We start from the raw sequence: 24,625 nt of genomic DNA on the forward strand, positions 1-24,625 counted from the left end.
GTTGAGAAGTGACAAGCGAACCAACACAACCCAATCGGAGCAAGCCTCGTGCCTCAGTTATTCTATCACTACCTGACCTGACCTGACCGAAACGTCCCTTCAATCATCACCCCACGTACGGACGCTGCAGGAGCGATCGAAACACTCTTTGTCATTTCTTCTCCAGGTCTTTCTTGCTTATACGAGACATCCTCCACTTGTCTTCAGGAGACCATCCTCCCGTACTCCAGCATACTACCTCCATCTGGGGATATAATGAGGACCGTTTACCGGTGGCGCTAGACAAGTCAGAGACCTCCTGCGCCATCTGAAATTTGCACTAATCTGGGCGGCGGTCATTCGTACCGCTGGCTTCAGCCTGAGAACAAACAACGCCAATCGATCAGTTCGTCAATTATTGAAGATCCACCGGGAATAGCCCTATGCGACGCAAGGGAGTGTTACGGCCTTTGGTTGATGGCGCCACATTAGGCACAAACATACCTGGAATTTTCTATACAATCTATATACAGTTCTTCTCTGTCTCACAACGGTCGAAATTTAGCTGCAGGCTTCCGCATTCCATGACAGAAAACGCCCAGAGATTAGACGCCCGCCCCACTCTGCTCAACTGGAGATGGGCACCCCCTGGCCTACAGCGTCACCCTCCTCGCGAGGGCTAAATGCGACCCTTATCCCTGAGCAAGGCATTTGGTTGATCGGCGGTTGATCCCTCGAGAATTGCGTGCGACTTTCTGGGACTTGCGTCCATCACCGATGCACGGCACGCAGAAGCGCGGTGGCAATCTGCGAACACAGATTCAAGTGCAGTCTTGCCTGATTCAAGTAGAAATCTAGTATGCCGCCTGGGGTTTGGTTTGACGTTGGAGTCGCTGACCGCCATCGATAGGGTGGTCCCTTGCTATCGGGCTGGACCCACTCATCCAGACGGAAGGGGGTTTAGGCATGGGGGGAAGGACACGCTTTTCCGTGAGGAAAATTGACGTAAAATATTCAAAAGTCCAATGCCAATCATCTTCAATCCGTAGTGTCGATCCCCAACACTTCTTGTAGGTTGATCCGTGTCTGTCTTTCGGCCTCAGTTTCCGGCCTCTCCGGCTGCTCGACCGGCCCAGGATGGGCTCTTAGCCGTCGAGAACGGACAATCTGGACGGCATTGACAAAGACCTGCGTTACGAAGATAGCCAAGAATACGCCCAAAACGACCGTCTGGGAAAGGTAGGTCTCGGATTTACGGTCCTGCGCTCGTGCTTCACGACCATCAGAGGTCCCTGAGTTTGCGGATCCAAACGAGATCGAAACCGACAAGGGAAACGGCGTAAACGACGTGAGGACGCTAACAGACGGCAAGGATTTGACCGACACCAATGGGCTCAATATCATAGGAAGAAAGCAGAAGATGACCAGAGGGACAGCCAGCCATAGAAGGGGCGTTAGAGACGGACGAGAGCGAGGGGCCCTTGAAAAAAAAAGGATCTTGTCAGCTAGGGGGAGACATTATGCAGAGTGATCGTACATACCATTCCCGGGACTCCAGTTTCCTCACCCACTTGGCAGTGATCTTCTGTCTTTCTCGCACGCTGGTAGTCGGTAAAAGCGCGTATTTCTCTTCTTCCCACACGGGCAAGACACTGGCAAACCACCAGGGAAACCGATCAGGATCGCTCGGCACATCTCCGTAGGCTAGTAGAACCCGTGGATGGAGCCACGGTGCGGCCTTGCCGCGTTGCTTGCGGACAAAGTCCAGCGCCAACTGGAACAGCTGCTGCGTCGACATGGACTCTAACGGCTTCTCCGTTGAGGTATCCTCCGCGGAGGGCGGTGCAACGGCCGATGACGTCTCTACAGCCTCCTGCCGCTCCTCCTCGGTGATCGAGACATCTTCTACGCGCTGGATGTCTCCCACATGGTAACCATCCACAACGGTCGACCTGGTCACCCTGAAGCGGGATACTCCCGTGGCAATGACAAGGCTCCTTCCGTCCGGAAGCAGCTCATACCGATCCACCACCAAGGCCGTGCCGTACTGCATGAAATGCGACCTCCCCAGCTCTGGCTGCACACGCCGCGCACGGTTGAGCATCACCATGCCGAACTTGCGCGACGGACTAAGCATCACCCTTCGCATCATGAGCCGATACCGGGGCTCAAAAACATGGAGGAAAGTCGGCATGTTCGGAAGAGACAGCGAGCTCACGAAGAGAGGCAGCTTCGTTTCCCCGTCCGTGTCCGCCGCCTCCAACGCTAGAGCTGCCCTCCGCTCAGCAAGCTGGTCCGGGAACAGGATTTCCAAGAGGGCGGCAATCCGCTGATTGAGGGGTTCTGACTCCAGCGAAGAAGCCATGTTCACCTTGCGCCGGCACACAGGACAGAGGTCGCTGTTGCTCCGCACCATGGCCACGCAGCTGCGACAAAACGTATGTCCACAGGGCGTGGTCAACGGGTCCACCATCAACGAGTAGCAAACCTGGCAGTCCAGCTCGCCCCGCACGGCCTCCTTCAGCCTCTGCAGAGACTCCTCGCCCCGGTCAATGTCCCCAAAACACTCATACTCAACCCCAGAAGCATCGTAGTCGAATTGGCCCCGTCGAACAAGGTCGTACATGCCCTCGAGGAGCCCTCGCCCCCCACTCAAACCCGTCACCGTCTTCTCCCGTAATTGCCCTCCTACGCCCGAATCCCACATCACCTTGTAGCCATCCCCGGATAAACGGCATGTGTCTGTGTCTGTGTCCGTGTCGGCCGGTAGCGGCCCACCGAGCACTCGTTCGAAGACATCCACCAATTTCGTCAACAAAACGTCGCTCCCACAGTCCCCCAAACAATGTTCTCCGTCGCACCCGGTCTCGTATTCCCAATAACATGTAAACCCGCGCTTTCGCTCCTCAATCGCGGGGTATGAGATGCCCGGGCGGTCGCGGATCGGCGGGAGGCAAGATCGGCATAGCGCGTTTCCGCAGGGCAGCCGTAGTGGCGCTTGAAGCGGTTGTGAACATCGCGGGCACTGGATCAGATGGACGATAGCGTGGGCGGAAGCGAGCGGCGTGCCGTCGGCGAGGTCAGGAGCGCATGTTGAGGCGGAGGAAGAGGAGACAGCGGTGGGAGAGCTTAGAGTCGGACTCGGGGCAATATTGTCTCTCCCGCTAGGTGGAGTATGCGGAGAAGCATCGTCATCGTCCATAGGGGGCGGTAAGGCAGACTGGGCATAGGATTCAATAATTGATTCACATGGACTAGGTTAGGTGAAGGATCGTTGACCCTTGTTGTAAGAAGTCGAGAGATTGGGAGAGAGGGTCGCCAAGGGGAAGGAGTAATTTAAATTAACGTAGCTTGATCTCTGGTCTAACGGGTTTCGATGCGAGACGGCGCGCACGGCCGATCGGTAGCAGACCAACTGGTACTACTATAAAAAGCAGTATATAATTAATTATATTGTCTATACTAACAACCACGTGGGATTTACAGTTATTTCATTTCATATCCTCTTGTTTCATCTATTTGAAAAAAGAAAAAAAAGAAAAAACCAAGAAAAATTTCTCAGGATTGATGCTTGCGCTATGCGGCTATATACAGTACACGTGTTGAATTAGGAACCCATCGCTCAAAAAGCCACCTTTCGAGCACTCAAAATCTTGAAAATGAAAGCCAAAGACAGTGGTATTGCTTGCTTTATTCCGTTTCACTATCCCCTACCATCCCCGGGCCTTGCTTTTGGACTTCTATTCGTCCAGGCAAATCCCCCCCGGGAGGCAGTGATGGGGAGAGCAATCGAAGATGCAGACAACGACAAACAAACATGCATAAAAAATCTCTCATTGCTCGTGACTAGACCACTCCGACGCCATACATACCAAATAGCCAAATATCAGGAAGAGAAACAGGTGGGACGACAGAATTCCCGCACGACTCGCAGAGTGCAGCACGGCAGGGTATATAGGGTAGATAATTGTTCTATTGTTCCGCCGAAGGTAGCCAATGGGTAAGGGAAAGATCAAAAATGAGCATAGTATCGTCAGTTGTAGAAAAAGATAGGGTGTTCTGATGCGGTCAACCCGAGCCTGAATCTTCAGAAGATGTTGCTCCTTCTGAGTCAACGTCGGATCCAGATTCGTCTTCGAGAACGATACGTCGCATAACGCTCTTGTCAAAAAGATCAAGGGCAAATCGCCGAGCAGGCAAGCGGAAATGATGACTTTCGAGGATACCGAGAGTCTTGCGGAACAGGTGGGGTTGGTGGAATCGATCTGGCCGTTTGGACTTCATGCTGCGGGTTTATAAAATTTAGTATTCGTCACTGTGATTGATCTCGTACAGAGTACTAACCTATGCAAATCGGCGGCCGCTCGCTTGGACAGTACCGTATTTCCCATATCGACAATGTGTTTGAGGATTTGTTGGTTCACCGGATCCGGATCAGAGGTTACGGCCTTGTATTTCTCTTGAGACAAGCGCTTCAAGTCTGGATTTCGGGAATGGGTAGGAAATTCGACCTGAGAAAGGGAGTTAGTACAATTGCTTCCCGAAGACGCCATATGTTCTCACCTTGAATAACTTGTTGAAATCATTGGGCAAACACAACCCCAACGAATTCCCGTGCTGGTCAACAGCCGAATCCCAGCCCAACGCTCGCAGGGCTCTGAGCCCATGCTGACTCCGGGAGATCAAACCGATCACGAAAAATGCCGTTCCTCGCATTGTCAAGACCTCCGAGCTCTCGGCCATTCTCACGATATGTTCGACTAGATCGGTCTCCAGGAAGGGTGCCCCCAGTTCCATTGACCCCACGTTACCGACTGCCCATAAACAGCCTTTGACTTTAAGAAGAGACTCCGTGTCTTGCTCGCCCAATTGGAAATCGCGGATGGTCCAGGCAAATTCGTTGAAATGGCCCGATTGTTCCAGAAGTCTGCATCCCTCTTTTGTCCGTGCAAGCTCTCGGTAAAAGTGAGGGGGTACGACCCCGACGTCTTGCATATCCACGAGGTCTTCAGGGACGAGGCTACCTCGCCGTGGTTGATCAACGTAAGCGCGTGACAGAGCGGCCTCTACCAATCCCACGTACGCATCATTTCGGCCAAGGAACCAATCGTCCATCTCTTGCGTGATATAGTCCAGACCATCTAGGTAATGGTAGCCCACCGAAGTCGACAAGAAACGTAGCAAGAGGGGGGCGCCAATCTCCCCTAAGTGATCCAAAGACGGCCTGCACTTGACCACAAACTCAAGATAGTCACGCTGATTGCAGGCCTCCTCTAGAATCTTCACAGCGATTTGGCACACAGAAACATCCGGATCATAAAGCTGGGTCACCAAAAATTTGACTACCCAATCTGCATTGCCAATGGCCATCTGTGGAGAAAGGGGAACATTTCGAACGGCGTACTTGCGGAGGAGTTTTGTTGCGAATATCCGAATCCCTTTGGAGCCAGTGGTAAGGGCTTTTGACAACATGACTCGAAGATGGCTTTCATGGGTGTAGTCGATGTTCCCAAGGAGAGTTTGAATCAGGTCATCCCGATCCCGAAGCTCAATAATGTGGTAGAACATGTTAAGCATGTGCCATCGTTCCATCATCGCGAGTCCGTTGGCCTCGCCACTCATAGTCCCTAACATGGCAAAGTACCCCCCACTCAGAGTGTTGGCCATCTGCTCTTTCGAGAATAGAGGCGATGACGAGGTTAGCCCACTCATGCGATCAACCTGTGCAAGACACTCTGCAACCTGTCTCAGAAACTTGTTTTCCTTCAGATATTTTGTCCCCTCGGGAGTCTGTATCAGAGTACGCATCAAGGCGCACCCTGTCCGGACATATCGCTGATTTGGCTTGGTGTTTGGGAGCATGGAAAATCTGTATTTGAAAGGTCTGTAGAAGCCAATGAGCCGTTTCATGAATTTTGAGCCTTTGATAGCCTCGTCTAACCGCTTTGGATTCGTAAGGGGCCCTTCCACGATACGGTGAATCAGGTCCCACTTCCACTTGAGGTAGTTGACTGTATTCAGCACGTGCGTCTCCAAGATGGCGTTGCGGAATTGCGTTTCATCCATGGTAGGGCTCAGTTTGTCCTTGTTCTGGTCACTGGAAAGAAGGGAGGCAGATATGTCGACATCCACACTGTACCGTCCAGCGTTGTGAAACCCTCCTAGAGAACGCGCCAATGTTCTGTTGATGCTCTCTATCTGGTAAATAGTTGATGTAGAAACGTCATGATTGTCAACATCGAAGTTGATGGCGGCCGGTATTAGGTGTGGAAGAACTTGCATTTTAGCACTTATGCGCGCCGGCAAAGAATGATGTGCTAGTTTCAAAACTTCTGTTAGGAGCAATGTGGCTTTTCGTCTTAGAGATAGATCTTTTTCATCCTCGATTAGATCAGAAAGAGCCTTGGTTAACCCAGCTTCTACCAGAGTCGCAAGGATAAGAGTTGAAAAATGGGCTGTCAGATCAAATTTGCTGTCTCCGCCCTCATGGTACGCCCGAAGCTGCCTTGCATCAGCTTCAGATTGGAGATTTGCGACTCTCCCGTATGTCGTAAGCCTCCGGCCAGCGAGGAAAGAAGAGGACCATGACGGTGGTTTTATTCGTAAGGCATCGAATAGCAGCTCCATGATCAGATCTCGCGTTTGGGAGTCTGGATAATGTAGGGAGTCTAGAAGTGACTGGAGGGGTTTTCCATGATTCCTTCCTAGAACCACCAATCCCGGCCAGGTCTTCAGCATTGCTGAAAGGGCCCTTGCGGCCGATTTCAAGCGCCCATTGCGAACGGAGTCTGCTAATGAGTCAGTGAAGGGTGCGAGAACAGCTTCGAGCTCGCACCCTCCCCGTAGGTGTTTCCGGGTGTGTGGCGTATCCAAGACATGCAGAAAGCTCGCTATCAGACTTTCCGAGGCCCCAAACGTCCCTTCCGATAGGGAGTCATGCAGTGTGCCCAATCCACCCGCATGCGCGATCAGCTCGGGGTCTTTGATCAGGATTTCGGCGAGAGTCATGATGGATATGTTTCGGAGACGATCTTCAGAGTTCTCGGCGACAGAAACAATACTCCTCACTACAGCGCGCGATATCTCGCGAATGCCATCTTTGACATCCAAGAAACCTCGTACAAACTTTAGGGCCTGTTCCCGCTCAATGCTTGCCTTGCTTTCCTTGGCAAGAGACAGTATCACCAGCTCGTCGGTGTGCAAAGATCGAATGGTTTGGAGAGACTTTCGATCCGCTATCGCATATCGGGTCAGCCGGTAGCCAGCTGCGACGACCTCTTTGTTGTCGCTCAAAAGCATGACTTGGACGCGCAAGCCAAACACAGACCATGCCAGATCATACTTCAGGGTCTGGTGTCGTTTGAAAAGCTCAACGAGACTATTGGCTCGTTCCACATAGTAGTCGGGTGACATGCCCTCAATCTCTAATGCTTGTAAGGTCTCTGCAAGAACATAGGTCGGCGACTCCATCTCTCCCTCTCCCTCTTCCAAACGAGCGTCATCGACAGTTGTATTGCTACGTGAGGGAGACCGTACGGAGCTGCCTCGGAACAACGTCGATAAGCGGCTTCGAGGGGGTGTGGATGGCGCCTGCGCACGTAATAATTCCTCCTCGAGTTCATGGCTCAGCTCCGCGAGTTTGCGATTCGACGAGCTTAACTCCGATTCCACCTTTAGTCGTTGGTCCTTCGTCTGTTTCGGATTTTTGGCCAGTAGCGCTTCAAGCATATTCTCCGTTCCCGTCTTTATCTTCATCTCCTTGGCGATCTTGTCCCGAATCGCCGCCTGTCGCTCCTCGGTCCCGGATAAGTCGTGGAAATCGAAGCTGTTGCTCCCCCTTCCTATAAACGTGCCATCGGGACGTGGAGTCGTGCTCCGGGAAGTCTTCATACTCTTGAGTTCAGAGCTGAAGCTTCCCGGTCCCGCTGACCCAGACGAAGGGGCCAAAGATGCTCCACCCCGGGGATTGATCGTTGTACTACCTCCGGATTCTGAGCGAGAGTTTCTCCCCGCCCTAGAGGCCGCTCCGGGCCAGCTGCCATCTGCAGAAGCATCATCTTGACTCGAGTATGACCGTCCATCGCCAACGCCACGGTGTTGGGTCGACGTTGTAGAGAACGTTGAATTATATCCGGACGCCATAAGTCTCCATCTAGCCGCAAAGCGATGATCGCCTATCACCTATCGCAAATATATCGAGTGGGCCGCATTGAGTGCGCGGACGGGGTAACGATCAACGCTAGAGACACACGAGAGTGGCTTCGAGAGTACAGATGTCGAGCGCTTGTTCAGGTCGATCGGTGCTAGTCGATGGCGGGCGGGCAGTTGAGAAGGGAGGGAGGGGAGGCAGATGGGCAGTGCACGCGGTCACCTAGCCTTGGGGTTCCAACAACAGGGAGCAGATGACTGTGGCTATCGGGGAGATCAAAGAAGGTCACATGTAGCACAGAGCATAGACAATGATCTGGTTACAAGAAGGATAAAATGATAAATGATCGGTTGTGAGCTATTCAATCCACCGCCGGTAGTTTGAGCCTTGATCGATCGATCGTTTGATCTCTCGGCCAGTATTGGCTGACTAACAATGCATGGCTTGTGGCCTCAGGCCGCCACGCCATACCGAGCCACTGCCAGCCACTGCCGGACGATACGTACACAGTACGAACATTAGATGGAAAGTCAAAGGCATTAGTGAATACTAGACAGGCATGTGAATATTATGTGGAAAGAGGTTGAGAAACAACTTGGGCTACAAGAAGATGGAGAGAAAAATATCCAATATATAAAACTATATACACAAATCAAAGAACTGAGCCAGCGTTTGTAGTATCCTGTATTGCTGTCATGCCAAGAAAGTCTTTCCTTTTGGCAATGTTCACCTCTTGAACAATAACTTGTTTGTCGAATTCTCCACTCGCCACTGGCCGCTCTATGACTTCCGGCTTTTTAGACCTCAAGAATCCGTATCGGTAGCTTGTTCGAGGCCCGAAGCAAGCCCTTTGTTTGCTCCATAGCAGCACAAGGACATATATAGCCCCCACCAGAGCGCAGATGATGGCATACACAATTGGTGAGGCCAATGGGATATCCGGATTCTTTGCCTGCGCATAATGGAAGCCTATTCCTCCGTTGACAATGCCAAAAGCGCAGAGAAAGCGCCCAAGCCAACGATGTGAGACGCCATAGAGAGTTTTCTCGCGGCTTCGACGAAACTTGACGTGCTGAATGATCCCAAGTATCGGCTGGATGATGACAACGCCGCCAATTGAAAGATATCCAAGGATAGGGTGGTAGCCTGCAAGGTCTTGGAGATCCTTTGAAACGGAGACTCCAAACATAAACCCAGCCAAGGCTAAAAGTACCGCAAACATCTGCAGAGGGGCATGGATCCAGGCGACAGTGTAACGGGTTGGAATAATATGGAGAAGAAGTCCGAAATTAGGGAAAAGAAGGACGAAAGCAACCGACGTCATAACACCATGAGCGATCCGCTTTTTGTGTAGAAGGGTGTCGCTTATCTGTTGCTGTTCTGGATTGAGAGTAAGGCGGGCGAAGGGCGGCGAAGAGTGAAAGAATGGGTTCGAAGAGTCACCCCCAACAGCTTTTTTCAAGTCGAACGTGAAGATACCATGCCAGTCATGCTGGTATATGGTTTCCGAAACGTTGCTGGATACCAACTGGGGCCCATGAGCCACAGCCCACACCCAAGAGCTACGGTTACTCAGTATATTCTTGCCATTGCCCAAGGTAGTGCAGTTATCACATCGCACGTTCGCCGTCAGTAAGCCATTGTAGACGCCAGACCCTTCGAGGAGAAAAGCCCGTATAGTTGGATCATAGGTAGGCGCAACGTGAGTGTTCGCTCTCCGAGGTGAAAGTGTCACATTCGTGTCAGAAGCAGAGTATATGACGAAAAGTTGCCCGTCGGTCATCTGGTTGCCGAGACCTAGGGCCGCCCATTTCAAATCCGCGGGCGCCTGTAACTGGAAGAAAATGGGGCCAGATCCCAACTGAAAAGTTGAGCTTGGAATATTGATACCATATGACACGCCTCCGCCTGCTGAAGGGGTATAGTTGATGATTTGTGCCAGTGCGGAAGGAACTAAACATATCCCGTGATCAGTATAAGGATCCAGATCATATCATGTGTACAACATACCTATTCCCAGATAGCAGAATGCAACAGATAGAAGGAGATACCAACCCATCATCGTGACAATGTTATGTTGCCCCGAGGATCCCAGTTGCTCGAAAGAAATTTCGATCCCTAGAGAGGAAAGAATGGCATGTGGCTTGACGTGTATGTAAGTGTATATAACGCAAAGTCTTGGACAACTTCGTTATATGCGCTGAATCGTCGGTGGTTTGGTAAAGAAATGCCAAGTATGTCAATACATGTGTCACGGGTACAGAAGTCAGTGAAAAAGTCCATCTAGCCGATGTTAGCTGATAAAAAGTGCTGGCGTGGCTTGCAGTAGGAATAACGCCCTTAATCAAACGAAGCCGGTGTCATATAGACATCTCAGGGCGAGACTGTCATGTTGGGTGAGAGTGACATTGTTCGACCGAGATATATCAACGTTGAAAGCGCGCATGACGGTTTGAGGTGAAGGGCGTGAAAAAGTGCCTGGAGTAGGGTTTATACATACTCATAACATAGGTCTTTAATTGCGCATCATTGTGCTGGGTATACTGTTTCCATATAAGCCATACGGTGGATCTGCATGGCAAACTCAGTAACGAGGACACTGAAGATCACTCGTTCGTGGAGAAGGTCAGCGATTGACGGCTGACAGCACAAGCCACAAGGCCGGCCCAGAAGGTGCTAAAGAGAACAGAGAATGACCGTCAAGCTCGTCAAGCACCTGGGACCCCAGTCACTGATCGAAAAAGTGTGGGATAAGTCAAATCCAGTAGCCCCACGAAGAAGACAAAAATGGTCAAAGTGATGGGCGTTGGGCCGGATAGATAGATGGATAGGTACTCCGCTGCCAGGCAAACGGGTACCTAAAGCTCAATTGATATTTCAGATCATTCATAGTGAAAATATTCGAGTGTCTTTCCACTTTTAATTAAAGCTCCTCTCCAACTGTCAATCATTTCTTGGGTCTAGTGGAACACCGAGGGACATCTAAACAGTGGATTGGTCAACATGGTCTGCGGTTTCAACTCGGCTGGGAGTCTGGAACAGCCAAGCAGTAGGAGCAGGGAAAGCCTAGAACCTAGTACATTAGGCAGTGAAGCCAAATTGAAGCACAGGAAGATAGCGAGTAAGTGACACTGGCCATTATCATCAACCTCGCACACCGATATCAAGTCGTAGTGCAAGGGAAGGAGTGGAAACGGAGCCCACAGCCGCTAGAAGATGTCAACCGCGCCAAGTCGTTTGGTGCTAATCAATCAGATTGCGCAGGCGACTAAAGTAAAAATAAATTTAATTAGTACCCCAATTTTAGGTTAACCAACACGTAATGGTACCTCTCTTCTGGTGACTTGATCCTTTTGCTTTGCTCCTACAGTTTTGCCTCTTGCTTTCTCGACCCACAGAGGCCTTCTGTTTTTTCTTTTACTTAAGAGTTTACTTGACTGGAGACATTGACTGGAGATCTCAAAGGATCATCCTGGTAGGTTCTTTACATGCCCCTCGCTAAAGCAGGACTACTAAACCCATACCTATAGTCTAGGGACCTAAATGATCCTTAGCGTCCATCGTACAGCGTATTTGCCAAAATGTGCGCTGATTCAGGCCAAGCCATCGGATCTCGGGAAGTATCATGACTCGCCAATCTAAATGGCCATCCTATTGACCACCACCCACATCCATGTTTTAATAGTGGATCCCCATTTTCCAAATACACCAATGGTATCTCTTTCCGCACGACTCTGGTTTTTGTGCTACTCGCCTTTATACGGTCCGAAGACGTATAGTCAGATGTTCGGTTCTAAGCCTGTGCCGAACAGTGGTTCCACATTGTTGGCTTTATCAATGATCTTCATGATGTGGGTTTTTCGTTCATGCTTTCCCAACTGCTCCCTCGTTCATTATTTCTATGGTGATAGGTAGTCACCATGTGCTGTATCATCCGTCAACATGGGTCCCCTATTCTATACATTGTCTCTATATGGACTGAGTGTGACATCCGGTCTTGAGCGAGGAAATTAGCACATTAGTCAATTATGCGGGCAAAACGGAGAACAATACTATGAAGTATGGGTATGCCACAGGGGAATGAAGAGACTGAAAGTACCACCAGAACCCCTGGTTCTACTTCCCTGATATGAAATTTGGCCCTGACCATGAAAAAATCCTGCCGAATACGCCAGTAGCATCCCAATTTGAAAGACTTCTGACGGATATAACCGATTTCCTTCGATGCAGAGCTATTTCTGAACTCTTCAAGGTAGCACCTGCGTCTCGGAAAGAGAGCAGAGTACAGAGTAAGTAGATTGCCTATTATGATTCTAGCCTGCCAACCGTATTTGTGGTAGCGTAGAAAGACTCCAGTATGCGGTCTGAAGGAACCTCAAGGATTATCCCCAAGTCTATCAAGCCATGATCACTTCTCCTGTTACTCTCTGGCCTTCAACGGCAGCTCGCAGGATGCTCCATTGGCTAGGATCCAATCCAATACAGACCAGACCAGTTTGAGCCCCAGAAGGGGGTTTTAGCGCAGTATATGGTGCTTCCCCAAACATTTAGCGCTCTTCTGTGACCAGCGAACTAGAGAGTATATGAGAGATCATATTTCTATGGGCGACCTAGCTATTGATCCTACTACGAAGTCGTTGTATGTGGCTTCGAGGACTCTTCGCCTCTTCTAAGTGTGCTCCTCACATCGTTTCACTATGCTTCAGATCTGTCTCAGCCATCTCCAAACATATTATTTCATGATGGGTCGGTGTCTCATAGTAATGAAGACGCGATTCCGCTCGGTTGGGAGTGTGATGAGAACCAAAACAAAGGCTGACATGGTCTCGAGATCCTCCTTGTCAATGAGTGACATATGCAGCGTGCGGCGTATGTCTTCTCATACTGAGGTATTTTACAATAGGTTGCTGGCCCCATGCCCTGTCTAGAAAAGGTGTCGCAGCCCGAGAGAAGTCAGTCAATTTCTTGGCTTCTCTATATCCCTACCTGTGTCCTTGTATTATAGCTCGAATTACATACTGCAGATCAGGGGAATAATTGTTGGCGAGTACAGACCTCAATGTTAGTGCTATCATTGGATCTATTGGATCTATGGAGTCTGGTAGTACTGCTGGTACTTAGTGTTTATGACTTTTAGGCAGTTGTCCAAACGAGGTGTAGATGCACGCTGTATAGACCTATTAATACATGATTCTAGATCATTGTTATAGTAAATCGCAATTTAGATTCATAGACCTTGCTGACTGAAACATTGGTCGTGCAGTGTTCTTCATGGATGTAGTTCATCAAGTTCATATGGTATGGTTACTAGAGCGGTTGGAAATGATTACTAAGACAGTTGTGCATTGCTTCCTGAGGCCACAGCCAAGTTCGCTTGAATCCGGCATGGGCCAATCTGGGCCAATCAGCGGCCAGACGGTGGATAGGGCACACACCACCAATTTTCTATCCAAGTCTCACGGGCAGAAGTCATTTTCTTCCTTTCCTTTCTCCATATTCCATTCCACGACAACCCAGCACAATGCCTCCCAAGAAAGCCCCTGCCGCCGCCAAGGAGAACGTCTCTCTCGGTCCTCTGGCCGGAGATGGTATGTACAACAAAATTGAAGCCCATTTGCGATTGTCGCGCATATCTAACGAATAATGGTTGACAGGCAAGCTCGTTTTCGGCGTTGCCCGCATCTTCGCCTCCTTCAACGATACCTTCGTCCACGTTACCGATCTGAGGTGCGTCAATTGAACTTCCTCGCTTCACGAACTCGATGCTTGTTCTGCTCGGTCGGAAGTCTGAGGTCATCACGAAATACAGAAGAATAGATGGCTGACGAATTTTGGTTGAACAGTGGTCGCGAAACCATCACCCGTGTCACCGGTGGTATGAAGGTCAAGGCTGACCGTGACGAGTCCTCGCCCTACGCTGCCATGTTGGCTGCCCAGGACGTTGCCGCTCGCTGCAAGGAGCTCGGCATCAACGCTCTGCACATCAAGATCCGTGCCACTGGTGGTATGTGCAAATCGAATCAGTCAAGAGAACAGAGAACGATAGATACTAATACTACTTTCCACAGGTAACGGCACCAAGACCCCCGGTCCCGGTGCCCAGTCCGCTCTCCGTGCCCTGGCCCGTGCCGGCATGAGAATCGGCCGTATCGAGGACGTGACCCCCACCCCCTCCGACTCTACCCGTCGCAAGGGTGGTCGCCGTGGTCGCCGTCTGTAGATATGTGCGAACGTGCTCTCTCTCCAAGTATACGCACCCTTATGGGGGCTTGCGTGGCTGGTATGGAGGCTGTCCGTATGGTCCTCAGCCTGCGGATGTGGATGGAATAAACGCGGAGAACGGCCTTTATCGCCTGGTCTTCAATTTTTTCCTTGCCCAAGAAAAAAAGATTTTACGCTCAGTGTTGGGGGTTGGTAGTGCAGTTAGTGTAACTACGCTGGTCAATATATACCCATGCTGGGGATTTTTTTTCTATCAATTGTAATCCTGTAATTGACTTGCTTGTTAATGGTCGCAGAATTGGGTCAAGTAGGAGTGACCACTCGTAGTCTACCGACTCGTAAAACGATAAACAATTATCTGATAGCGGGGTGACTTACGTGCTATTGAACATTGATAATAGATATATAATCATATTACTGCGAAATTCTGTCGCTGCCAGACGCTATATATATAATTTTCCGATTTTTTGGGCGACTGATATCGATTCGGTACAGATAGTGATAGCGAGCCGCCCCGCGATGTAGCTCATCAACTACAAAACTCTGACAACACCGACATCTCCTTCTACTTCGTTCATATTCTTGTCTATTTCACCTATAACGTATCCTAATCCCACTCACGCAATCGAGGGCAACTATCCTCAGCGGATGCCGAGTACCGCCCCCAACATCCACGCTCGCATCAAGCATTGACGTCAGGATCGATCGGAAACCCTATCTCCAATCCCAAATGGTCTAGAGAAGTCCTCGCCAACCGTCAACATAGTCGACTACTACGATCAGACGCCCGCTTCTGCTACCGTAGAAATAGTCGCCATGTCGTCGATGTCACCCTCCCCCACGATCCTTCTCCCCCACCTCCCACCAAAGACCCTCGTCGGCATCGACCTCATAACCTTCGCCTCGACCCCCAACTTCCACGGCATCCGCGATCTGCCACCCGGATGGCACTTCCTATACACAGGCACAACAGAGAGCCTGTCATTAAGATGCGGCTGGTGGTTCCACGTCGGCGAAAGCGAGGGCCTCGACGGCACAGTCATCTCGCCAAACGTGGGGCCAGAAGTGCTGATCTGGAAATGGGACACGAACACCGAATCGCTGGCGCCGATGACCGCCGCAACCGACGCAGATAGGCAGGAGGCGATGCGGTACAGGGCGAACCTGGGCGCCGTCTGGCAGGCGGGTGGCCTGTTTCGGTACCGCAGTCGCGTTCCGCTGTCGTCAGTGTTAGCGCGGGATCATGGCCCGGGGCGGCGGGCGCCGGAGGCGCAGAGATCGCAGGCTAGAGATGAAGCGAATGAGGAGGAGGGGAGAGATGATTGGTATGGTTTGACGGATAGGTTGTCGCCAGAGGTGTTGGCGCGGATTATCGGGGATGCTCAGTTGGATGTCAATGGTCAGCCGCGCTGGATGCTGACTTCGGCTAGTACGGCGCGGCAGGACAGTGATGATCTCTCGGGGCTTGTGGATTCGGCGCAGGCCTCTGATGGTCTGGCGGAGACGATCGAGAGGGAGGAAAGTGTGCTTTCGCTTCTTCCGGTTGACTTGAAAAAGACGTGGAGGGAGGGAGCGGTTGGACGAGAGAGAACTGAAGGCGCTCAGGACCGGTCCTGGGCTCTGGGAGATCTTATCGATCGGCTGTCTGAGAAGGACGGTGGAGGTGCCAGGACCGGAGAAGCGCAGGTGCTAGGCGAATTGCAGTTCACTTTCCTGATGGTCTTGACCCTGATGAACTACTCGTGTCTCCAGCAGTGGAAGAGGCTGCTTGAGTTGATCTTGACCTGTCAGAGTGCTATCAAAGACCGGGAGGTCTTTGTGCGGGATGTGCTCCGCCTGCTTTTGCTCCAGCTTAAACGGTCCGACGACGTCGATGGTGGACTTTTCGACCTTGACGGGGAAGAAGGGGGCAAGTTTCTTCGGAAGCTACTTATGAAGTTCCGGATATCCTTGTACGAGATTCTAGACGGCGTCAGCCCTGCGGTCAAGGCTGAGTTCGAGAGGCTCGAGGCATGGGTCAAGAATGAGTACGACTGGGAGCTGAACCGGGTTGCGTTTGTCCGGAAAGGAATCGTCCAACTGGAAGATGGGGAGGAGGTGGAATTGGACATGAACGAGGATGATGAAGATGACGAGACCGGAGAGTATGCTCCTCTCGTGGTGGATTTAGAAGAGACCACAGACGCACAGAGCTAACTAAGTGGCTCAAGTATTTACTCTACCTGAATAAAGATAACAAAAGCATATGATTGAATGAACCGATATATACTGTTCCCAGTTCGATGTAGGGTTTTGACCATCTATTTTGGTTATATATCTATTTGCTGATTAGATCCCTCTAAACCCAGCTTGGTATCTATTAATATCACTCGTCTTACACCCTCGTTAGATTTAGCACTCCTCCTCAATCACATAACCCCACTTGTGGTTCTCCTGGCCGTCCTTGCCGTACATGACAGCCTCGAGCCACGACTTGATCTGGGCAGCATATCCAGCCTGAGCAGCACCGGCTTCCAGCATGTCCATATCCACATCGCCATTCCGGATAAGTCTGACGGGGGTCACGAAGAACTGATTCTGTTAGTATGTCCGATCCTAAAAACCACGACTTCTATATTCATAAAGGGGAAAAACTCACAGCAGTACCGCAAACGAAGGCCTCAACAATGCGGCCCTCCTTCCACGCCTCCTCCACCTCACCGATGGTGAAATTGCGCTCGACCACCTCGATAGGGGCCAGGTTACCAACAGGCGCCACCAGCCGAGTGCGAGCCAGCTCAAGGACACTCCGGCGGGTGATACCCGCGAGAATCAGCTGATCCTCCAACGGCGCGGTGATCAGCTCCAGCTTGCCGGTCTCCTTGTTCTTCCAGACAATGAGGAAGTTGCTGGCGCCGGCCTCGGTGACCAGGCGCTTCTCACCAAACAGCCACAACACCTGGTCGAAGCCCAGAGCCTGAGCCTTGCCGTGGGCCTCGAGCGAGGGCCCGTAGTTGGCGCCCAGCTTGGCGTACCCGAATCCGCCGGGCCAGGCGCGGATCGCATCCGGCTGCGAGGCCAGCAGCTTCAGGCCGGGCTTGGCGTTGGGGGCCACGGGCTTCTGGGACGGGTCGGGCCAGGGCACGGCGACGATGAAGAGGAGGGCCTCCTTGGGCGTCTGGATGCCCATCTGGGTGCCGCTGCCGATCATAGTAGGGCGGATGTAGAGGAATCGACCGGGCTGGTTCTTGGGGAGCCATCCTATTGCGCAAATAACCGTGTTAGTCTTGATTTTCCTCTCTCACTCTCCGTTCAACTGTTCAGCACTGAATATGCGAATTGGGGCTACCTACGGGGTCCATCAATCTGCAGCATCTTGCCAATGAGGCGCTTCAGCTCCCCATACGCAAAACCGGGCAGGGATGTCCTCTTGGAGCTCATGACCAGTCTCTCTCCATTGCAGTCGGGGCGGAACAGGCGCAGCTTGCCGTCATAGCCGCGGTAGGCCTTCATGCCCTCGAAGCACTCGGTGGCATAGTGCAGGCACGACGCCGTCGGCGGGATGCTCAGGTTCTGATACGGCTTGACCTCGGGGGTCTCCCAGCCCTTCTCGGCGGTCCACCGCGCAGTGACCATGTGGTCCGTACAGTACGAGTGGCTTGATTCCTCGGGCGAGCCGGGCTGAGGAATCTCGCGGAGATTGGTCGACCGGGTGACATTGATGTTGGAGCCATCCAGCTCGGCGAGAGACGGCGCGACGGAGCCCATTTTGATGTGTATTTTTTTTTGGTGTGTTGGGATTGAATAAAATCGACCGATGCGGCGTGCAACTGGGATATTTCCGTATAAGTAGCTCCGGTCAATTGGCTCCGATGCCGCTGAGTCTTATGAGTCACAAAAGTCTACCGACAGAGAAACAAATTACAGAAGAAAAAAAAGGACCAAAGACAAATTACAAGGAGAACAACGCGGTTATATATGGAGTACTGGGACCCAATAATGCCGCCCCTGCCGATTGACCCGTTCCTACGGCTTGATCCAAAGAACTACGATGTGGCTCTATGTCCCCGGTTGAGGGGCGAATAAAAAAAAGTTTTCCGTCCCCGGAGCGGGTTTCACTCGGTGGGACTTTGCGCCATTGATATCCGAGCGATGTCCCCATGGAGAATACTCCTAATCCTTTTGTTTTTCTTTTCAAGGGAAATTGGATAATCACGTTCTGATCAAGGATGTCCCTGCTGGAAAAGGCCCTGGCATGCTAGTCCTCTATCCACACATTGTCCAGCCTCATTGCGGAATTGACATTCTGCCGTTCTGGGCTGTTCAAAAAAGAGAGCCACTACTAGCTATCGCCCCACCGCCTTTCATGTCATTATCGGCGGGGCACCGATGATAACCGCGCTTTCTCTGACTTACTTTCTTCTATCCACAGGTCTGGTTCTTTCTTATCTTTTGCTGGTACCGTTTTTTGTCGCAGAATGGACAGTGGCACTGCAATATCTAGTACACCCTGTGATTCTTGGGCTATTCGAATGCAGCATACTATCTTTCTCCGTCACATCAACTGCAGAACAACCGCAGTGACACGAAGACGCAGTATCACTGATGCAGACCTAAACCCTGCGCCGATCACTGCTTACTAGAAACTCAGCCGCCAGGAATCAATATAAAACCCAGACTTAATTGGTCCGCATATTATTCAGATCCAAGCCCAGATTAGAATCCATACCAGGGCACCGGCCTGCCTACACCACACCATCCTTCCCAAACACACATAAGCACGAGACAGAGTTGGTATTCCCACACATAATCATAATTGTATCGCATTAGACCTCGTCATCATAAAAATCCCGGACCGCATATGTACATGGACATGCGAGACCATTTCTCCAACCCACTCAACCAAAGATATATGCTAGTACCTGTACCGGGTGGAGTAGTCTTTGGGACTGACCACCAAACCACGGCCTTTCTTCGCGCCCCGGTAGATCGTCTCGATGATGTCGATGAGTTCTTGTTTGTCTTCTCTGTTTGAGGAATGATTATTGGTATGTTGTTCGTGTGGGACCAGTGGAAGATAGGCAGGTAACGAGGGGAGGTATCACTCACAGTAACCAATTTAACTTGTTATTGTTACCCGTTCCAAAATCACCTATGGAGACACGGAATGTTAGTCGGTTGACGAGTTATGAGAGATAGATAGAAACGAGGAGAGTCGCAACGCGGGGGGGAGCGTCCAGGGAAGGGAGAAGGGTGGGAACACATACACATCATGTGTTTATTGCGAAAGAAGAACTGCAAAGCAAAACAGAACCAGATTAGCAAGATATTCTTCAACCGCAGAGACTCCAGCTATTTGACAGCTATTTGATACACCTAGAGCCAAAAAGAAAAGACATACCATAATCGTCATCGGATCATAAAGCTCATACATCGAGTTAAAATCCGGCACCTCATCAATATCACACAGATAGATCACAGCGAACGACTTAACCTTCTCAGCAACCTTGGCCAGCACGTCGTCCTGCCGCAGGCAGTCCGGGTGGCCATCCTTGCCAAACCGGATGACGACCAGGCGCTCGCTCTCGCTGAGAATCGCCTGGTCCGTGTGCCACGCGGTGTGCAGGTGCGGAAGAACGATAGAGCCCATCTTGATGTGCTGATCTACCGGATGGAGAAGAACGAACGGACGTGGGCTAGCTGGCGCGTGGTGGGGTGAGAAGTGACTCGCTGGGTTTTTGTGGCGGCGGTCGCAACGCCGAGGATGGGGTAGCTTGCTTGTGTTTGCCTGAGGCAGAAAGTATTTGATTATTCACGCCTTTCAACTTTCTACATGTTTCTTCCGTTCTACTGCTGGCTCTGAAGTATTTCCATAACCTTGAATGAACCATTCAGTTCGATCCATCTCTCTTTGATATCTCCTTCTAGTGTCTACCCAAATTCTATTTAACATGCTTGCACCATCTGCTATCTTATACTCACCCTAAGCATCATGCTTTTCCGCAACCTCAATCTCCTTGGCCTTGGCCTTGACATCCTCGTCAATCATGTGCAGCAGTTCTGGGGATTTCACCATGTTATTGGCCAGCCTCACTGTTTCAAACACCGGCAAATCGCGCTGGAAGAGCTGCTCCAGGTTTTCCAGACTCTGACCCATGGTCTCAGGGTAGAACAGGAATGCGATGATAGGGAAGCAAAACGCAATCAGGGTATACACAATATAGTACTGATACCCAATACTGGCGAGCGCGACCGGCGTGATCATTTGCACGACGAAATTCCTATTCATGTTAGCCAAACGATTGTGAAACTGGAGCGGCCGCAGAATGCATACCATAGCCAATGATTGGCAGTCGAGATGGACGTCGTGGCCACACGGAGCCGGACGGGGGCAACCTCAGTGCAGTAGAGGAAGGACGTTCCTAGGAAGCCAATGGGGAAGAAGAAGTTGTACATGAAGATAAAAATCACACTGAACACCGACGCAGGTTTGTTCGTATTCGGGAAGCTGTTGGTAATGGCCAGACCCATCATGCACAAGGTCAGACCGACCCCCGTGAATATGAACAGTTTCCGGCGCCCGAACCGATCGATCGTGAAGAACGAGATGAAGGAAGCCATGAACTTCCACGTCAGTGCGCAGGCCGCTAGAATGCGCGAGAGATCGTGCGAAAGCCCCAGGTCTTGCTGGAAAATCGTCGTCACGTACGTGGAGATCACGTTCGCGCCTGTCATGTGGATGAAGAACTGGAGGCCCATACACAGCATGAAGCGGTAGAAGAGCTTGCCGTCTTTCATGGTGAATATATCCCGCGCTGTAGCGGCGCTGCCCGCAGTCTCTTCCAGAGAGAGTTCGATGGCTGCTACCTCCTGTCGGATTTCCGGGTCGTCGGCGGCACGGTTTTTGGTTTGGCCCAGGGCGCAGGCGGCTTTCTCGCGGCGGCCGACGCCCACAAGCCAGCGAGGCGATTCCGGGAAGAAAAAGATCGAGGTCACGAGGACGAGGGAGAAGGCACAAGGAATCGCCAAGGGGATTCGCCATGAGACGGAAGATGTCTCAATCTGGGAGAACCCGAAGTTGACCCATGTGGTCAGCGCATAACCACCGGTGATGAAGATGCCATCGACGACGACATGCTTTCCGCGGTTAATCGCCGGGGAACACTCAGACTGCCACACGGGGACAATGGTGCTCAAAATGCCCACGCCCGTCCCGATAATGATACGGCCCACGATTAACTGGGCCAGACTGAACGAAGTGCAGGATATGATCTCCCCGATGAGAGTGAGAAGACCCCCGATGAAGATGGTCTTGCGACGGCCGAGCCAGTCCCCGATGGCGGAGCAAGAGAGGGCCCCCACCAGCGCACCCAATGTGAAGCAAGACACGTAGACGCCCTGAATCACAGAGCTGTAGGAAGTCGCGCTCTCTGTGGTGGTCGAAGTATCGATTTCCGGGAATGTCTGGGTCCAGTTCTTGAACGATAATAGACCGCCGACGTTGACTTGATTGTAGCCGAAGAGCATAAAGCTGGGAAACACGACCAGCATGGTCTGCGCCAAACGGAGAGGCCTCCCCTGTAGAAACATGGTGCAGGGTCGCGGAGGAATAGAGCTATTAGTGTAAGACAAGGTTTAACAAGAAAATCCTGATCGTTGCTTGTCGAGTGTGCATGCTTTATATAGGCCAGCCCTCCGAGCAAGGCGCAAAAATCCAGTAGCGTCGATTTTGAATCAGGACCCCGAATTCAAACATATCCCCGCAATTCTCCTCTAGATACCCCGACATTTTGTGTGGGGATGAGAGCAGCCCTACGCTATTACCGACTTCGTTTGGATATCGGGGGCAGGATCCACTATGCTCGGATACTCATCACGTAGCCGAATGGAATGATTCCGCAGGTGTATACTCCGCAGTACCGTGCTGATGTCTACGGGCCGATGGGCATAGCCCAAGTTGAGACTATCGGTAAACCACTAGAAAGACTGTACAAACTTAGGAAAAGAGAAATGAAATGGAATGAGAAGAATGAAGACCTTGACTTCATGCCGTTAAGTTCTACAAAATCACCAGCTCATAAGCCATTGCGGCTATCTCGCCCCATACTTAAGCACAGAAAAGATAGAAAAAAAGAAAAAAAAAAAAAAAAAAAAAAAAACCAAGAGCCATCTGGTTTATACATCAAGGTTCGACGCTATCCGTTGGATTTACGTTAAATCCAAATAACCATTTCACTCGGACATTGTCCGCAAGGAACCGACGCGGGCTGCGCCGTAAATGACAGCCCGGGGAGCGGAATCGGGATCCATAATAGTACGGGAACCGCAATCCGTATTATGGATCCCGATTCCGCTCCCCCTGTGCCCACTCGGCCGAATTTAGACGGGATGTGCAGGGTCGTTACTTATAAATGATGGTAGGTGAAGCTGTTGGTTACGGTTGGATATCATGACCCTACCACTTGCCAATCAGTGTTTGGTCGAATTGTCAAGATAACTCTTGCTAACAGTTACTATTCCGATTCAACCATGGACTTGGCGGGTTAGTAACTCTAAGTTCAATATCTTCCATATCTGGGAGTAAAGGAAAGTTGTTAAACCAATCAAGTTGGTCTTTGTAGATGCTTTCAATGTTTTTTATACCTATTAAGGGACTACATAAATACCAACCTCCGGGTGATCCGTCGTCTATCATCCGTATGTACCTCAGCTTGCGTCTTTTTTCTGTCTTGGTGTGATTGGCTGACGCGAAATGATGGACAATTCACCCCCAGAGTAACTATGTAGGTATGTACGGAGACTGCATCGAAAAAAAACAATGTAGAAAGTAGTAAGACAGTCCTTACGTCACGGGCCAGCAACCTGTCAGCAGGGGCGTAGGATAGATGCAGTAGTCTTCATTAAAACTTAGGCTATCTCCAGATGCAAGGCGCATTTGCTGCCTTTGCCTGCTTCTTGAAGCATCTGACCCACTCCAAGGACCCCTGTAATTGGTACCAACTCCAGAACAAGTAACTGGGTACCTGATCCATAGCCATATCGCTGCGGATTTATCCCCCATGATATCAATGGATGGTTCGGAAAAAACCTCCCACAAACCATCACGGCCCATATTGACTTAGTGGGTAAGCCCGCACGGGGCGAGCTACCAATCAGAGAATGAGATTCTGTTCCACCGCAGCTTCATGGATGGCTGTCCATTGAACTTTCCCAGCCCATAAATTGCGTCCACCATGATTGGAGAGAGATGACGGATGTGGCCACACCACCGACTTGACTTCTATCCATCCATGGCTGCCGACCACAGCATGGTGGCTTTGGGCGAAACGTAAGCTATGAATAGATGACGTTACCACTGTCAGGAAGATCCACCAGCAACCACTGGAAAGCCAGACGGGGCTACTTCCCATGAGCTTACATCCGATACACTTTAAGTAAACCAGTTCTTGCTTCTAGATGGATAGTGGATGCGGGGGTTTCGCCTATTGGGTGTTGACAAGTTATGAATCGCTTTGTAGCTGCCAATTGGAACCGGATAAGACACCCATTGTTAATAAGCATGTCCAAATGGATTGATGTAAGATCGAGCAGATCCATAGGGATTGGAAGTAATGTCTTCTTACAGTACCAGGTGGACCGGCCGCTGAGTAGATGCCCGCAAGCATTCCATTGTTTGGCTCCCGGCGATCTCTTCCGCCTATTGAGTTTGGGTTCCTTTCTTTTTCCTCGCATGAGCTTCTCTTCCTTTTTCCTTTCTTGGTGTATATTTGACTTGGAATTTTCTTGGCCCTGGAATCCACCGCTCTGGTGGTTGACTTCCAAATGCCGTTCCTAAAACGCTGGAAAAAAAAAATCTGCCAATGCGAGGCGTCCTTCCATGAGACCCAAAGCAAGTATCGGTTTCGACGCGCAATCTTACCTCCTACCTTGACCAATAATTCCACTTGCCAATTAGTTAGACATCTCGTAGTGAGTCAGTGAGCTTTGATGTATTGTCAGCAGGTAACAGTAACAGACCATCGATACTCCACCTTATATCAGCACAGGAAGAGCTGAAGCTTGTATCCCTCAAAGTCTGTAGATGCGACCAAGTACGTTAACCCAGTGGCCAAACGATCGGGAGCGATGGAGAAAGGAGGGGACGGAAGAAAGAGCCAGCGAAACATGATGACAGAGGCAGACGCGCAGGAGCCGACATCCGACAACTTTGGATCGACCCATCAACCCGAATCGAGGTACATCGACTCGCCAGAAACATATCCATCCACTGGGACGCCTTTGTGTTCAATTCCAGTG

The 24,625-nt window shown here is 50.9% G+C and overlaps 9 protein-coding genes across 9 annotated transcripts; 2 read left to right on the forward strand and 7 right to left on the reverse strand.

The window, feature by feature from the left end:
- Window positions 1–301: 301 nt before the first annotated feature.
- Window positions 302–3,330, reverse strand: BDW47DRAFT_34212 (putative ATP-dependent protease (CrgA)). Its single transcript, XM_024818790.1, has 2 exons — window positions 1,521–3,330; window positions 302–1,459 (listed from the first exon to the last, which is right to left on the reverse strand). Exons 1-2 carry the CDS (start codon window positions 3,179–3,181, stop codon window positions 1,018–1,020), a joined length of 2,103 nt encoding a protein of 700 aa, XP_024671779.1. The 5' UTR covers window positions 3,182–3,330; the 3' UTR covers window positions 302–1,017.
- Window positions 3,331–3,539: 209 nt separating this feature from the next.
- Window positions 3,540–8,464, reverse strand: BDW47DRAFT_106310 (putative cytosolic regulator Pianissimo). Its single transcript, XM_024812743.1, has 3 exons — window positions 4,543–8,464; window positions 4,324–4,490; window positions 3,540–4,264 (listed from the first exon to the last, which is right to left on the reverse strand). The coding sequence occupies exons 1-3, from the start codon at window positions 8,119–8,121 to the stop codon at window positions 4,048–4,050; spliced, it is 3,963 nt and encodes a 1,320-aa protein (XP_024671780.1). The 5' UTR covers window positions 8,122–8,464; the 3' UTR covers window positions 3,540–4,047.
- A 116-nt stretch (window positions 8,465–8,580) lies between these two features.
- BDW47DRAFT_117761 (cytochrome and DOMON domain-containing protein) lies at window positions 8,581–10,190 on the reverse strand (the record flags this gene model as incomplete). Its single annotated transcript, XM_024815122.1, has 3 exons — window positions 8,581–8,616; window positions 9,000–10,081; window positions 10,139–10,190. The coding sequence occupies 3 exons, from the start codon at window positions 10,188–10,190 to the stop codon at window positions 8,581–8,583; spliced, it is 1,170 nt and encodes a 389-aa protein (XP_024671781.1).
- Window positions 10,191–13,632: 3,442 nt separating this feature from the next.
- On the forward strand, window positions 13,633–14,607 carry BDW47DRAFT_106314 (40S ribosomal protein uS11). The gene is made up of 4 exons (XM_024812744.1): window positions 13,633–13,716; window positions 13,783–13,855; window positions 13,972–14,132; window positions 14,197–14,607. Exons 1-4 carry the CDS (start codon window positions 13,650–13,652, stop codon window positions 14,346–14,348), a joined length of 453 nt encoding a protein of 150 aa, XP_024671782.1. The 5' UTR covers window positions 13,633–13,649; the 3' UTR covers window positions 14,349–14,607.
- A 568-nt stretch (window positions 14,608–15,175) lies between these two features.
- Window positions 15,176–16,546, forward strand: BDW47DRAFT_117763 (AAR2 splicing factor family protein; the record flags this gene model as incomplete). Its single annotated transcript, XM_024815123.1, has 1 exon — window positions 15,176–16,546. The coding sequence occupies one exon, from the start codon at window positions 15,176–15,178 to the stop codon at window positions 16,544–16,546; it is 1,371 nt and encodes a 456-aa protein (XP_024671783.1).
- Window positions 16,547–16,643: 97 nt separating this feature from the next.
- BDW47DRAFT_34312 (branched-chain amino acid aminotransferase, cytosolic) lies at window positions 16,644–18,334 on the reverse strand. Its single transcript, XM_024818791.1, has 3 exons — window positions 17,683–18,334; window positions 16,989–17,590; window positions 16,644–16,921 (listed from the first exon to the last, which is right to left on the reverse strand). Exons 1-3 carry the CDS (start codon window positions 18,095–18,097, stop codon window positions 16,742–16,744), a joined length of 1,197 nt encoding a protein of 398 aa, XP_024671784.1. The 5' UTR covers window positions 18,098–18,334; the 3' UTR covers window positions 16,644–16,741.
- A 695-nt stretch (window positions 18,335–19,029) lies between these two features.
- On the reverse strand, window positions 19,030–20,057 carry BDW47DRAFT_34326 (DIM1 family thioredoxin-like protein). Its single transcript, XM_024818792.1, has 4 exons — window positions 19,731–20,057; window positions 19,597–19,624; window positions 19,439–19,481; window positions 19,030–19,356 (listed from the first exon to the last, which is right to left on the reverse strand). The coding sequence occupies exons 1-4, from the start codon at window positions 19,977–19,979 to the stop codon at window positions 19,245–19,247; spliced, it is 432 nt and encodes a 143-aa protein (XP_024671785.1). The 5' UTR covers window positions 19,980–20,057; the 3' UTR covers window positions 19,030–19,244.
- A 216-nt stretch (window positions 20,058–20,273) lies between these two features.
- Window positions 20,274–21,934, reverse strand: BDW47DRAFT_131833 (general substrate transporter). Its single transcript, XM_024817402.1, has 2 exons — window positions 20,664–21,934; window positions 20,274–20,610 (listed from the first exon to the last, which is right to left on the reverse strand). Exons 1-2 carry the CDS (start codon window positions 21,917–21,919, stop codon window positions 20,313–20,315), a joined length of 1,554 nt encoding a protein of 517 aa, XP_024671786.1. The 5' UTR covers window positions 21,920–21,934; the 3' UTR covers window positions 20,274–20,312.
- Window positions 21,935–23,452: 1,518 nt separating this feature from the next.
- BDW47DRAFT_106323 (uncharacterized protein) lies at window positions 23,453–23,852 on the reverse strand. Its single transcript, XM_024812745.1, has one exon. The coding sequence runs from the start codon at window positions 23,737–23,739 to the stop codon at window positions 23,482–23,484; it is 258 nt and encodes an 85-aa protein (XP_024671787.1). The 5' UTR covers window positions 23,740–23,852; the 3' UTR covers window positions 23,453–23,481.
- Window positions 23,853–24,625: the final 773 nt, after the last annotated feature.

Source organism: Aspergillus candidus, assembly GCF_002847045.1.
Source record: "Aspergillus candidus strain CBS 102.13 unplaced genomic scaffold BDW47scaffold_24, whole genome shotgun sequence".
Taxonomy (NCBI): Eukaryota; Fungi; Ascomycota; class Eurotiomycetes; order Eurotiales; family Aspergillaceae; genus Aspergillus; species Aspergillus candidus.

Coding starts and splice junctions, on each gene's coding strand:
- BDW47DRAFT_34212 (XM_024818790.1), bottom strand. CDS start 3,181: ATGGACGATGACGATGCTTCTCCGCATACTCCACCTAGCGGGAGAGAC. Junction 1,460..1,520: donor AAACTGGAGTCCCGGGAATG/GTATGTACGATC, acceptor TTTTTTTTCAAG/GGCCCCTCGCTCTCGTCCGT.
- BDW47DRAFT_106310 (XM_024812743.1), bottom strand. CDS start 8,121: ATGGCGTCCGGATATAATTCAACGTTCTCTACAACGTCGACCCAACAC. Junction 4,491..4,542: donor ATTTCAACAAGTTATTCAAG/GTGAGAACATAT, acceptor TCCCTTTCTCAG/GTCGAATTTCCTACCCATTC. Junction 4,265..4,323: donor GCGGCCGCCGATTTGCATAG/GTTAGTACTCTG, acceptor ATAAACCCGCAG/CATGAAGTCCAAACGGCCAG.
- BDW47DRAFT_106314 (XM_024812744.1), top strand. CDS start 13,650: ATGCCTCCCAAGAAAGCCCCTGCCGCCGCCAAGGAGAACGTCTCTCTC. Junction 13,856..13,971: donor GTCCACGTTACCGATCTGAG/GTGCGTCAATTG, acceptor TTGGTTGAACAG/TGGTCGCGAAACCATCACCC. Junction 14,133..14,196: donor CAAGATCCGTGCCACTGGTG/GTATGTGCAAAT, acceptor TACTTTCCACAG/GTAACGGCACCAAGACCCCC.
- BDW47DRAFT_34312 (XM_024818791.1), bottom strand. CDS start 18,097: ATGGGCTCCGTCGCGCCGTCTCTCGCCGAGCTGGATGGCTCCAACATC. Junction 17,591..17,682: donor GCTGCAGATTGATGGACCCC/GTAGGTAGCCCC, acceptor TTTGCGCAATAG/GATGGCTCCCCAAGAACCAG. Junction 16,922..16,988: donor CCTTCGTTTGCGGTACTGCT/GTGAGTTTTTCC, acceptor TAACAGAATCAG/TTCTTCGTGACCCCCGTCAG.
- BDW47DRAFT_34326 (XM_024818792.1), bottom strand. CDS start 19,979: ATGGGCTCTATCGTTCTTCCGCACCTGCACACCGCGTGGCACACGGAC. Junction 19,625..19,730: donor ATGATCCGATGACGATTATG/GTATGTCTTTTC, acceptor TTTGCTTTGCAG/TTCTTCTTTCGCAATAAACA. Junction 19,357..19,438: donor AACAAGTTAAATTGGTTACT/GTGAGTGATACC, acceptor TTCCTCAAACAG/AGAAGACAAACAAGAACTCA.
- BDW47DRAFT_131833 (XM_024817402.1), bottom strand. CDS start 21,919: ATGTTTCTACAGGGGAGGCCTCTCCGTTTGGCGCAGACCATGCTGGTC. Junction 20,611..20,663: donor ACTGCCAATCATTGGCTATG/GTATGCATTCTG, acceptor TAACATGAATAG/GAATTTCGTCGTGCAAATGA.
- BDW47DRAFT_106323 (XM_024812745.1), bottom strand. CDS start 23,739: ATGGGAAGTAGCCCCGTCTGGCTTTCCAGTGGTTGCTGGTGGATCTTC.